The 14567-nt window shown below is 35.4% G+C and overlaps 2 protein-coding genes across 2 annotated transcripts; one reads left to right on the top strand and one right to left on the bottom strand.

The window, feature by feature from the left end:
- The first annotated feature begins 559 nt into the window (after positions 1 to 559).
- LOC140761722 (folate-binding protein 1) lies at positions 560 to 5268 on the top strand. The gene is made up of 4 exons (XM_073099168.1): positions 560 to 735; positions 3489 to 3847; positions 4202 to 4533; positions 5027 to 5268. The coding sequence occupies exons 1-4, from the start codon at positions 663 to 665 to the stop codon at positions 5130 to 5132; spliced, it is 870 nt and encodes a 289-aa protein (XP_072955269.1). The 5' UTR covers positions 560 to 662; the 3' UTR covers positions 5133 to 5268.
- A 580-nt stretch (positions 5269 to 5848) lies between these two features.
- Positions 5849 to 13470, bottom strand: LOC140760771 (U1 small nuclear ribonucleoprotein A-like). The gene is made up of 5 exons (XM_073097774.1): positions 13211 to 13470; positions 12336 to 12508; positions 11627 to 11720; positions 10667 to 10755; positions 5849 to 6441 (listed from the first exon to the last, which is right to left on the bottom strand). The coding sequence occupies exons 1-5, from the start codon at positions 13293 to 13295 to the stop codon at positions 6148 to 6150; spliced, it is 735 nt and encodes a 244-aa protein (XP_072953875.1). The 5' UTR covers positions 13296 to 13470; the 3' UTR covers positions 5849 to 6147.
- Positions 13471 to 14567: the final 1097 nt, after the last annotated feature.

The following is a 14567-nucleotide window of genomic DNA, read 5'->3' as shown; positions in this document are numbered from 1 at the left end:
GATTGCACGAAGCATCATGGTGATTTGAATGTCATTATTTATCTAAATGCTGAATGCTGTTCATGTTTCGCATCCCAAGTGGTAACATAACAACCTCTCCATTCTCTTTCAAAAGAAAATAAGAAAAAAACTATATGTCTCAAATTTTGTACTGAAAATGGCATTTATTTCTGACTAGGATGATGCCCTGCCAATAGAACAAGTGAGTTCTATTTTTATTCTGTTGACTTTGTGGGTGTTTCTTCTTTTCTTTTCTTTTGAAGATAATTGTGGGTGTCATTAGAAAAGTCAGCTTTCTTATCTATCAAAAATAGCTTAAATTGTTTTTAACTTTTATTTTTTAGAAAAAAAAGGGAAAGTTACTTTAATAAATTCTAATTCCAACAATCAAATATATAGAAAATGACACTCATTAACAAAATAAAATAAAAAATTAATATATAAACATCCTTAATCATAATGATATCTAATTTTTAGTTCTCAACTTTCCAATCCATCCTACCATTAACTCGAAAAAGATAATTTAGAGGCATTTGCCAATTTAGTACATTCCTAAGAGTAATATTACTTAAATAGAAGCATCAACACCAAAACCCAAACCCAAACCCATCGGCGATAAAGGCAGGCGGCGCCGGCTACGTCGTTACTCGCCATGAGTTGAGATGGGTTGCGACGAAGCGGCGCTCCTCCTCCTATTCCTCTTCTTGCTCGGCTCTCCGATCCCCGCCTCCGCAGGTACGACTGAAACTACTCTCTTCTGGAATCCTCTTCATGCCCAATCGGGCCCAGATGAGATCTCCCACATCGGATATCGAAATTGGTGTAGTAGTTCTCGAGGTTTCCCTTGTTTCAATGTATTGGCGGGGCCAAGATTACTAATTTGTGCTAGAAATCATCATTATTGTCAATAGGTTAGGATTAGCTTTGCGAAAAGGGAGTTGACTTGCTAGTTTGGAGGACCTTGCATCCCTAGCTGGTTGACTTCGAATGAAGTCCAAGTCATTTTTTATAGTATGGTAATTGTTATTCTTATTCGTTCACCTTGTATCCTCCTTGTCTTAGACCTGAAGGTCTCTTGAATGATCTGGCTTTAGTATTAAGGTTTTTTCGTTGATTGAGGAGCCGTTGTTATCGTCTTAAGTTTGTAACTGTTAGGTAATCGAACATCAAGAATGGGTTGTTTTGGTGTGAATATAAAGGGCGATTTAACACATAGAGTTATCTAATCTTCTTCTTCTTCTTTTTTCATAATTTAGGCTCATGCAACCAGTGATAACCTCAGAAAGATTTTCATGGGCTTTAAGAAATTTTAGACAATGGAATAAGATGGCAATATCTATTGATCAAGAAGGTTTTCTACCTTCAAGGCATACTAGAGCTAAGGATATAGAAAAAAGCACAAAATCCTAGTTTTTTCTATAATTAAAATCTATAGCACATATGAACGAGTAAGAATAAGCGAATTTTAATTAGTGAAATCTTCAATAAGCACTAACAGTACTTTGTAGAGAAATTATACTGCTAAGAAATTTTGGAGGCTATCTATTTTATCAACCTTGAATTAGATGAAGTATAAAAATCATGGAACCAGTACTTAGTAATCTAATATCTTAGGATGAGGAAAAGGCAAAAATAAGAGTATGGTAACCCCATACTTCATTTTTTATTTTAATGAAGGACGATCTATTAGCATCATAAAGTAGTTAACTTGATAGGATCACTCGTTGTTCCATGTCGAGGTGGAAATCCCTTAACTAAATCAATGTAGCAACTTCAGAAATCACTCCCACAATATGGACACAAAATGCATAGCGGTTTGACTGACCTTAATATACCACATGACATGACTTTAATTTGACATCAACAAGTATCACTTGATAGTTGATACCAGGCTATCACAATGCTGCACAAGGGCTATGTTGGATTTACTAATTGAAAGTAAAAATGTTATTACTGGAAGAGAGGCAATGCAAAGCTTGTTTTCTAGAACAAGAAAAGGATGCTCATATCCCACTTGTGTATAAGGAAATGTAAAAGGTGAGAGTCTGTCTGTGGTGTTGTCCTCCTCTTGAATGACTCAAATGGCAGCATATAAAATCTTTCATACTTGTCGCTTACTAACATTTTTCATGATGGATTGTTTGCCAACTTTTTATTTCAACGACCACATTTAGGATTTGAGGCGGGACATAGATTATTTGCAAGCAAGTAGAGTTTGACAGATGGCTATTTAATGTCTTAGTAATAATTCTTGTTTTAGTTCATATAAATTTAGTTTTCTCTTTATATTATTAGGTGTCAAATCAGTGAACACAATATTGCAAGAATATTGTAACTTACTAAGAAGCATTGACTTGTAAATTAAACCTAAAATTTGCTTGTCAATGTTTAGTAAGAAAATGTTCCATATTTTAAGCCTAGTGGGTTTAGAGGAGGTTGACAGTGGAAATCACCTGAGTGCTATGCAAGCCTCGGTAGTTTCTGGGGAGCTTGTATTTGCTAGTGCTCATCTCTTATCTGCTTTCTCCTCTTTGTATGATTTGTTACTGCAGTTTATTATCTTATTTCTTTAATTTTGATGCCTAACCTTCTGTCTGATGGGCGTTTCTCTCAGCTCATGTGAGTTGCTGCACACAGAGTTGGCAAATGTCTTATGAATTTGAAGTTTGGCAGCAATCTTCTTTTGTCAGTTTCCTTCTAGATTTGTTCCACAATTAACCTATGATAAGCTGATTTTAAGTTAATTATCATAAACAATCTTCGATTTTGATGAACCGTACTTTCATTTTATTTATAATAAACATAGTTAGAGGTTCAGCGACAAGCAGTACATGTTGCATATACCAGGGAATGCTAGAATACAGTTTAGGAAAGTCTGATTTGTACCATGGTGCTAAGGCAGGAAGCTGAAGTGAGGAAACATAGGTCACGCACCTAAGTCAAAACATAAATTCTGGTGGATTATAATCCAACTATGCAAGAGAAGAAATATCTACCGTTGATAATCTTATTTGTGTAGTAGTCAGGAGAACTTGGGTAGCCAGGCTAAGGTTGAAACTTGAAAAACAGCCAAACTGAAGCACCTCTCTGCAAACACTGAAATACTAGATAACAATGGTACTTTTTATTTTTCCCTCTTTTTTTAATTTTAAGTAAGGTCCTATAATTTAGCTCATCGAGCAACTTTGAGTTGTAAATTTTTTTTTTTTGCCTCCTTTTCCTTGCCACACCTGCTGGTAAAGGTGTATAGTCCTCTTTAAGGTAAAGGCAATTCAAGTTGCATGACTTGTGTCAGTATCTAGTTTCATTCATCATTGATTCATTGGTGATTGGTATATTGATGAGATTTAAGTGGAAAGAGTTCCTCCAAAAACATGTTCCTGAAGGAAAATAGAAGTGATGCTTGCTAATTAAGATTTTCAGGAATTCTTAAGTGTTCTTTTGCATTACCTTGTACAAATAACAATTAATTGATATTTTTAATTCAGGACAACCAAACGGGTTATGTGTTTCTCCTGGTGGTCGATTCCCTGCATTCTCAACCGAAGGGAAGCCTCCTAGAAGAGTAGCAAAAGGACCACGAGATCTGACACTTTGCAGGGTCTTCCGGCAAAGTACATGTTGTGATGTAGCTCAGACATATCCTGCCTTATTGTCAGTAAGAAGGCTTGCTTCTTCTGGAGAGGGCAGCCAAGAATGTTTGCATCTATGGGAATTACTGGAGTGCTCTATTTGTGATCCACGAGTAGGAGTTCAGACTGGACCACCGAAGATATGTGCATCTTTCTGCGATATGGTTTTCCAAGCTTGTTCAAATGCATATTATTCCGTAGATGTAAAAACACAGGTAACTTGTCTAACTTCAATTTCTGACATACAAGTGCAACTTATATGAGCTTTTAGAAACCTACAAGCTGATATTTCCTTAGGCTCACCATTCATATGTTTGTAACATACTAACATGTTAAACCAGAAAATCATAAATCCACTTCTTGAGGAGTTAGCAATTTTTACATTTTACTTCTTGGCCGTCATGATATTGGTCGACTCTGAGCAATAGGAAATTTTCCCCTTTGAAATAAAATTCCTGCTTATAGTTGGAGAATTAATGTATACTTCTTTCTGTCTCATATGCATATGTTAATTAAAGGTTCATTGTCCAAATTAAAGTTCTTATTAGATCTGGTTCCTATTGTTTCAGGTATTATCTCCTTGTGGCTTAAGCGACATTCTCTGTGGTAGAGCAGCTGAATGGGTCTCAAATGGCACAGAGCTTTGCCGTCTTGCAGGTTTCTCCGTTGAACTGACTAAGACCAGCTCTGAGGGTGTTGATGAACCTTTCTGCTATGGTGGCAAAGCAAACTTAGGTTCAATTGCTGACTCGTGGAGGACTCCTCAAGCTGGTTCAGCAATGACTTTGAACTCTGGGGTGCTCAATGACTTTCAGCAGTGGTTGGGGGACATGCCTGTTAGTGAAAAAGTTTCATGGGCAGTAGGAGGAATGGTGCTTACAGCAGGGCTTATTTTTATTAGGTTTGGCAGTTTAAACCCTATATTATCTTTACCAGAAATGATATTTCATTAGATAAACTTCTTTTACATAGTATATGCTATATTGTCATGGCAACTGCTTCTGATCTCTGTTTCTTTGGTATGTCCCAAATCAAAGCAAATTTTTAGTGCTTGAACTGAAAAGAGATTGGTTTCTGCTGGATAAATGACAACACTGTGTGCTTGTATTTTCTCTACATTTATGATTTTGGCGGAAACCTAGTCATGCTTGCTTCTCTTCAAACCACGACTTCCTCTCATATTCTAACCATATCTAAAGTACATGCCTGTTTGGTTATCTGGTAATCATTCAATCCAAGGTAGTTTTACTAGTTCTATGTAACTACTTCCATAAAAGTGTACACTTACAAATCAAGAATTCCATGTTTGGTCTTGAAGTGTATGTAGGCATGCTTGTTATTGCGAACTAGAGGTTCGACAAGAGGATTTACTCATTCTTGTGTTGCTTATGCAGCAAAAGGAAGAGCTACAGCCGGCGGCAGAAGCAAGCAGCTGTTCTGCGCACTGCTCGAAAACTTGAAGCAAGAGTCAACCAGAAGTCACCTAGTTCGAACAGATAGCAAGCTGTGGATATTTCAGCTATGAATTATGTGCTCATTGTACTGTAATTTTGTTTGATAAAATCCATCTGGTTCTTACTGCACATCACTTTCCAAATTCCTATTTTTGATCTATTATCAGCAGTTTTAGGCAGAAGTAAGCTCTTTTTTCAATTATGGAAGCTTCTGGAATCCTTCACTAAAAACTAGCCTGTGTCAGATGATATTGTTTTTTGAGGGGTTATATTCAATTTATCCGGGTAGGAATGTTATCATCCAGTATTAGTAAGCAATTCAGCTCATCCAGTTGGTCGTAATTAAAATTGGATTTGGATACAAAGTTTTGTTCCCAGATCCGTTTGGTGTTGTTTTCTCGTGTATATATATTCATGACTGGGATTATGAGCAGCCCAAATGTCAAATGTTCCAATAAATCTGGTGCTGCTCTTCCAATGGATACTGGGGATAACGTTCAAATTCAATTGCAAAGATGTGAGTCCATTAGCAAAGTTATCTAATTTCAAAATTTAAAAAAATTTGAAAGAAATCAAATTAATTTAGTTAGAGAACGAAATGCAAAAGCCTTAACAAAATTAGCAGAGGAGATAAGAATCCATGTAACTGAGGATCAAGTTGCAAAATATTTACTGTAGATATGTGATCTCCAACTGGACTCTCATTTATGCAACTCTGTAATAATCTTCGAGGAGAAAAAATAATGAACGAAAGGACTTTCAGGAATAAAGCTTTTCCTACATGCATTATAATTCTTCCCCAACAAAATTTTTAATCTGAAAACAAGTAGAATCTGAATGCATGATACAGTAGAAAGAGATCATGACTACTAAGTCCAGAGAACCGCAACAATCCCATAAAGGAAAATAGGACGCATACAACAACTGATGCCTGAAGGTCCTTGGAATAGCATACATGAGCAATATTTCTCAGAAGCAAATGTTAAAAATTCTAATGAGCTAATTATGGTAGACAGCTCTAATAGATGTAATATACATCCCTGAAATAGCCTGCACAATCTCTACTTCTTCGCATATGTAATAAGCATAGGATTTTGTTGTGTTATTTTGAAACTCTGAAGGCCTTGCATGGCAACAGTAGACTGCATCTCATCTCCGTACTCCACAAAAGCGATCCCTGGCTTTGCTTCTACCATCCTTACCTCCTTAAAACCAGGATACTGGCAGAAAAGCATTTGCAGCATCATTGGAGTAGTCTCGTGCGGAAGGTTCTGAACAAAGAGAATGTTGTTTGGCAGGGCCGGTGCCTCCGGAAGCATAGATTTGGCCCCTCCAGAGTAAGGCAACTGAGAGAGCTGATTTTTCCATATTTGCAAGAATTAGAATAAGAAGAAAGTACTTCAAATCCCAAATCCAGATCATAAGCATTAAGACATAAAATGAATAAGATAAAGAAAGTTGCGTGCCAAAGAAATTACTAACATCTAAACAGCATGCATCAACATACACATGTTTAACAGACAGCTTTTTTCTTTTCTCCTCCTTTCAGGTGCCAAAACATAAATCAAGAGACTGCTGTCTAGCAATTCTGCTCATTAGTATGAGAAGACAAAGCTATTGTTTTGTAGAGTTTTTGTGCATTCTAGCTATGGTCACCAAACATTGTACCCAAGTAAATGAGTTCCAAACGAGACAAAATGACTTCTAATCCACATGGATGTCATGTAAGTACACTAGGAAAATAACTCTTTTAGAAAGATTTTATTCAACAAAAATTAGTACTGAGCGGTTTTTGGTACCCATAATAAAATAGATATTGTTGTGTAAACCTGAAACATTAAGTGATTTATATATATTTATCCTTTGTTATTTATGCATATCTAAAATCGCTTGTAGAGAAAGCGAAAAATGATGCAAAACGTGGTGAAGAAAGATAAAAGAAGAAAATAAGAAGGGAAGGAATATGTTTCACACCTCCACCCTAAGAAATGGTTTCACACCAAAATTCTCCGAGAACAAAATCACGTAAACTTTCATTAACCTCCAAAAAAATATAACGGGTCTATATATAGACCTACAATGGAATTAAATAAACTGTCGGCGCCTCCTGCTCTAGTACACACGCCATCGTGTCCTATCAGTGATGTCCGCATCATTCGTATTAAATAAAATCAGACATATTTTTGGAGTTTTTGACCAAACTAGCCTTATGCTAATTTATTTTTATCAAAATAGACTACCCCTCAACTTATTACCAATTGGGATCTAATTTACTGTAGCTCTAATAAAACGCTGAATTAATTAACGTTTTATCTCTAAGAAAAAATGCTAATCGGTTTAGTATTTTTGTCTAGTACTAAAACGCTAATCAGTTTAGCGTTTTATGTATATAAATCATTTTAACTTAATCTTTCAGGCTTTTAGCAATTAAGGAAAAAAATTACCTAACAATAAAAACACTGAACTGATTAGCGTTTTTAAAAATGCTAATTAGTTTAGTGTTTTTGTTATAGCTACAGTAAATTAGACCCTATTTGGTAATAAGGTTGAAAGAGTCTAATCGGTAAAAAAATAAAAAAGAGGTCTAGTTTGGACAAAAACTCCATATTTTTGTGTACATGTATAAACTATCTTACATGGCATCTATGCGGACTAGAAGTCACTTAGTCCTATAAATAAGTTTAGAACTCACTTGAGTACGATATTTCATAGCAAATTTAAACAACTAAAAAACTCTTGTTTTATACCAATATGAGTTTCACAGCAGTCCAACATATAAGGACACAAAACCAATTTCTTTATTGCATATTGTGGTTCTTAAATGTTGTTGTCTACATTACCAAGAGTATGGATCAATAAGCTCCACGTTGATGCATTCTAATCTAGGCCACAAGAAACCAGTCCACACTATCTTTATATTTTTGCAGCATCTACTCTCCCTCTTCTCTTCTCGGATCCAACCAGCCACCATCACCATTCCCACCATCTCCTCCATGCCACCCCCATCCAATACTAGAATACTAGGAGCATTTACTTGAACACACTACAGAAGGTGTGGTTCAAGTGCATCCACATAACCATATCTATAAGGCCGAAGACTATCTATCAACTAACTGACCTATAGTTTTTAGAGAAACCTGCTCTCTGTGACTAATTTTATCTTAGCCAAGAATTTGACATCAAGTTTGGAAGGCTTCTGTTAGATTCCTTGTAACCAATTATCCCATGAAGGCTCTAGAATTAATATCTAACTAATCCATTTTGTCAATAAACTCTTGGATGGCAATTATGACTCTTTAGAGACATTCCAATGTTCCACCGTGAAAGCCGGGCGCCAAGTCGATCTGACATTTTTAATATAAAAATTAAAAAGTCATACATGAGATATAATATATACTAATATAGCTAAAAATCACCAAAGCAACAAACATCAAGATTACACGTACCTAAAAAACTGGAATTGTAACTAATTTTTTTCTACTAACAATCACAAAAATCATAAAAGATGAAAATTGGAAAATCCTCAAACTATCCTTCTGCTAGTCCATTTGAGGTGCCAGCATGCCATCTATTTACAGCAACACAGGAAGGGACAAAAGTGGAAACATAGGGAAAACAAAAGAGAAAAAGAGGGGAGGACAGAGAGCGAGATACAAGATCCGCTTAGGGCTCAAACCGGGGAAAGAGAAACGGAATGGATTGAGATTCTTTAATAGTTTAGTTCTCAAACCCGTTACCCGTCATTCATTACCAGACCCACTAACCCGATTCAATACAAACTGTTATTCCGCCAAAAGCCAAACCATCGTCGCATATTCACGACCAAGGTGGCTGTCATGGCCGCCTTTCAATACAATGTGCATGGGGACTTCTAGTACCACTTTTGTTTAAGCTTTTGCATCTCAATAATGCATGTCAAGATATGGTATTTTTGACACCTCCGAACAACCTTTTGTTGGTAACTGTCTAAGGATGGTCTCTCGGCCATGTTGCCTTTTTTCACAAAAAAAAAAAATAAAAGGAAAAAGAAAAGATAAAATGGGAGGATGTTTTTTTTTTCGGACTAACAAATGCCATTTGCATGAAACTACTACACCAAAATTAGTCCATCATTTAAAAAGAAATATTATTTTAAATGCATAAGATTCAATTTGTCTGTGAAATTTAATAGTTTAATTGACTATACACTTTTTTGTGCACTTTAAGCATTAGCTATAACTGGACGTAATAAAATTACGATATTTTTATGGGTTGTAGCCTTATGATTTAAAATTCTAATGGCTTTGATTTTACGTGAATCGAAGGTTCAGATAAAAAAATTAAAATTAAAACAGTAGATGAAGGTCAAAATTAGATAGATTTATAAATATCCAAAGTTGTGACAATCATCAAAAAGTGACGGACGACCAAAGGTAATAGTGGATGGCAGTAAAATAGAGTAACTCGTGGAGATAATGATGGCTAGGATTTGAAGGTAGAATTAGAATTCTAAGTTAGATATACTCCTAGAAAAATAAATAACTGCGATTCATTTACTTTTATTCCTAAATTCAAGGCTTAAAATATTTCTAATATAAACTCTTACTTCTAAGATAAACTCAAGGCTTAAAAAATTTCTTAATGCTTAGATGTTAAATAAAGAAGTTTAGCTCCTCTATATATAGAGATCAGGTACAATAAGTCCTACTCTAACTAGCCCTAAAAGCTAAAACGACTCGAACTAAGATTTGTCTTATAAGTTTATATGACTTACTTGAACTTGCATTACTTAATTTGACTTGCCTTAGTAGCTTACATGACTTAATTTGACTTATCTTAGTAACTTACATGACTTAACTAGAGTTGTCTTAAGGACTTACATAAAAGATAAGCATGAATCAATTAAAAGATAAATAGATTCGACCATCTAGCCCAATATCATTATAATACGATCTGATCTGACCCAGTTCATATCAATAAGCTCAAGAAAATACAAACCATCCAAATATTTAATAGAAGATCACCATTTGAAGAAAACAGAACATTATTGCTAACTACAACAAGATACGTTCAAAAGAGCATAACATAAATTGAGAGAATCCATTCAATTAAATGGTTTCACAAGGAAAGGACAAAGCAAAAAAAAAAAAAAAAAAAACTTCAATAAGACACACACATAGCAAAGGAAATTGATAGCTGTTCAAATTTGCAAAGGACTAGGCCACATAGATAAATGAAGAAAAAAGAGATTCAAGTACCATGCACCAAGTAGTGGGCTATAAGCTAGACTATTGCTAGAAATATTATATGAAGAAGAATTGAATGATATTTATGCTTAAACAAGTGCTAAAATTCGAAGGATTGCAAAGTTTTCAAACTTGGGAGGTTTCATAGTTCATGGAGCTGATAGAGCATGAGAACAACATGATAGTAGGTATATATGTTACTCTGCAAATATAATTTACAAAATAGTCACTCAAATAACATGAAAGTTGATCACTGTTGCATGTAATTAATGATTCAAATAATTTAGCTCAAATATATAGAAAATTTATGCCTAAGGAAGAAATATGAAAGTTCAAACAAAAGAAAAGTGCATACTGGTGGGGGAGCTCCATAAGCACCGGGATAAGAGGAATTGAGCCCAACTTGACTAGCATCATGGTGTTGTTCCCTACGCTTCTTTTCAGCTGCAATGTACAAAATGCAATAATGTAATAAGGTAACCTAATACAAACGCACATAAAGAAACTTAGATAATATTAATTCTTTACCTTTCCATATGGTAAAGCCAGTCATACCACATGACATTCATTTGGTATGACAGTATGACTAGCTAATATCTCCATGAAAGCACGTAAAGTCAATGGTCAAAGCTTCACCAACAAGCCTTGGCAATCAAATGGACATATGTAATGGGAATTTGATAATGATGTCCAGAGATTGATGTCACATTGATTGCCAATTATAAAATTTTGTTAATAATTTGTTGGAGACTTCTTATGCTTGAGTTGAGCTCTAGCCTACACAACATATTGTTGGGAAAAGGCTTCAATGATGATGGTGGTGATGGCATTTTATCCAGTTGAATATATTTTATTTTGGATCCCTGTCCCCCCAAGTATCATAGGGGCATATGATCAGTACTGGTCACCAAATAACATCTCAAAAGCTGGTTTTGATATAGTGCTACTCGTACTTGCCCCAAACAGGATTAAAATAGATATGCTAGATTACACATTGCACATTAGGAAAATACTCTAGTCTAGTCTCTCTCGTCATTTAAAGAAAAGAACATGGCTTAAACTTGAGGATACAATTCCTCATCTGATAAAACTTTTTACAAAGCTCAGGAAATAATTCAATTCAGGTGCACATGATAAAACCTGCTAGCAGTTCAATTCATGATCCTCGGGGTATTCTTATTTTCTTAAGTTAGATTGCACAAGATAGAGAAGAGAAGATAGATAATTGCATCCTATGCTTAATAATCAAAGTAAGAAACTTTGCAAGAATTCTAAGAAGAAGAGTAGCAAATAGCAACTGACAACCAGCTCTTACCTCTTTCATCATGCCTTCGTCGTTTTTCTCGAGGGACGAAAGTGCCATCAGACTTTGCTATTATGTCTGATTTGGTCTTAGCATACTGGATTCTCTGTAATCAGCAAGCCATGAACCCATTTGTAAAACATAAAAAAGAAGACAGACACTTAAGAGTCACAAAAGTGCAAAAGGATGCATGTTGCAAAGAATTAATAACCACGACCCCCTTTAAGCAAGAACTGTCCACTAGCTATCTAGCTATTGAAGTTAGAGGTACAATACATGGGATTACATATATTCACAACTTCACATTTCGAGTTAATGGCATATGGAGCTCAAAGGTAGCAACTAACAACATTTACCTTCTTTACTAAATTGTTGTGAAAATTAAACCTCTTAACTAATGAAGAGGTGAAACATCTTGTTTAAAAATGATGGAATCAAACATATTATGGAGATGCTGTTTATAATAACATTTTTAAATTCTAGTAAATATTGATAGCGGTGCATTGTTGCTTGCATCCTTTTTGGAGATCCAATATTTCTTAAGGCAGCCAAGTTGGATTATAGTAAACTATTAAACTTTGGAATGTCTCAATAGTTGTGTAGCTTAGTAACTGAAGATTCATAAAGTATTAACAATCCAGTTCAAATTTCTGTAGTCGAGAAAAAATTATTAAAGCCAGTGGCCTAAATAGTATATTCAGTTTTGAGATCGTAAACTTACCATAGGCTTGTCGTAGAAGGGAAACCCTTGCATCCGTTTGAGAGCCTCGGATGCTGATGACACATCCTCAAAGACTACCCATGCTTGTCCTTTATGTTTTAAAGTCTTAAATGCAAGGACCTCCAGTATCTTCCCAAATTGGCTGAAAACAGCATTCAGGGACTTTTTAAGCTCTGGAAAAGAGCAAGCAATTATTAGAAAGAGACTGAAAGTAACAAAAGCTATAACTTCTTTCTGCACAAGCAAGTCTCGAATATTTGAGAAAGCTGAATTCCCTACAGGTATCAAGCTGTATTAAGTTATGCCCATAATCCAAGTGGACAACTCTTTGGCTAATATGGCGGCCAATATTAGCGTCCTAACATTTCTTTTTTAAAGATAAAGTAACTCTCCCCAGCCATAAGAGGACAACAAGGTGAGACTTGAAAAGGTTTAATTCATCATCATGCTTCTTAATCTAAGAAATGGCTCCAAATTCAGGTGATAATTTACTCCTTATCCTTCTTTTAGCCTATTTCTACTCATTTGGATATGAACCCATAAACTTCATAAACCCTAATTCCTGAAAAGAAGCCAGCCTTACGAAAACTAACAAATGCCGATTCTCGTTAACGTTTCATCATACAAAAAGAATAAATCCTACCAAAGAAACAAAAATCAAGTATTCCTTGAGTAGAACTATCCAAGATGGCAACTTTATGATCAAATAAAAGAACATCCAACAGCTCACCACCCACATTGGACTGAGCACATACCCCAGAACGGAAGAAAGAAAGGATTTTGACAACTCTTTTAGTAAAAGAACGAGGAAGTAAGACAAAATCGAAAAAAGGAAACGAAGAAAAACTAACGAAAGAGACCAAAGGGGAAGGTACCATCGATCTTGATCTTCTCGTTGAGATTGTTGATATAGATGGTCATATTGGGCGTAACCGAGGGGGCTTCACTATCGCCGCTCATTTCTCGCTCTCTCGCTTTCGATTCTCGATGATGGGTCGAGGGAGGAACCGAGGAATACAGAAGAGAGAGGAGAAGCTACGACGCCGGGAAACAAAGAAAGGAGCCGCCTTGGGATTTTGTGATCGAACCGGGATTTCTTAGCCGTGCTCTAAAGCGCGATCAAATCCGAGCGGCTCGGACGATCCAACCGGATCTAAAACTCAAACTTATGGGCTTCCAAAAATATAATCTTTTAAATTATTACTTCATCCTTCAGAGTTATAAACACTTTTCTTTTGAAATTTAGAGTGTAACATATTTATTAATAATTTTATTCTTATGCTAGGATATTTGGTTAACATTGGATGGCTGTGAACCATTTTAAACAATTATAGAGGGGCAAAGTTATCATTTCTAAATCTAAATTCGGTGTAATTACTTAGATTTCGCTAACGAAATGATATTTTTAAAAGAGCACAACAATAAAAATTATGATATCTTATAAACTTCCAGTGGTAATAAGTTTCTTAATTTATAATCAGTATCAGGTTTGAGTATGAAGGTTTTCATCCAACCTAGAAAAAAAAAACTTGGGACTTACCAACATCCAATTTGATGTGTCTCATGTTATTTTTCTCGAAAATTTCGACCTAATAATCATCATTAGCCACTTGAGATAACCAGAAAATTGAAGAAAATAAAAATTGAGAGAAGCATCAATATTGTTGTTGGTTGAGTAAGATTGGCATCCTCTATTTCTCTAAATTCAACAAGTTAATTCTGTTGCTTTGGCAAAGACTGAGCAAGAATAGTATTTTTGACATGCTTGTAAGTCTGCTGACAGTTTTCTCCATTCTGTAGCAGAGGAGATCCAGAAAACACTGTTATCAAGTATATCTGGAGATTACAAAGAAGCTTCTTAAAATTCAACCATCAACAACCAAACACAAGCCTAAAGCACTAAAATTACTCGCATTGAACAGGTACAATAACACAAATGCAATTTGTTGCTAATTTATAAATACATCAGTATAGAAACAATCAAACCATACAGCAAGGTCACAATCTTACATCATTTTAAGCTAACAGAAAGGAGAGCAGTTTCGCAGTCGACCACAAAGTTCTGATACGAGTAAGACCCTGCGTTGCCGCATTACAGAAAGAGTTATATGACTGGTGGTTCTCGTATTGTAGTAGTTTGAGGAAAATGGCCTTGAAATGATTTAAACAAAAGGGGAACTGCATCTCTGGCTAAATTACAGAGGCAGGTTAAGAATATAAAAGAACTATACT

The sequence above is a fragment of the Typha angustifolia genome, chromosome 6 (assembly GCF_048772165.1).
Source record: "Typha angustifolia cultivar Huaian chromosome 6, ASM4877216v1, whole genome shotgun sequence".
In the NCBI taxonomy this organism is placed as follows: Eukaryota; Viridiplantae; Streptophyta; class Magnoliopsida; order Poales; family Typhaceae; genus Typha; species Typha angustifolia.
The sequence above is the reverse complement of the archived record's forward strand: the minus strand, read 5'-3'. Positions and strand labels throughout refer to the sequence as shown.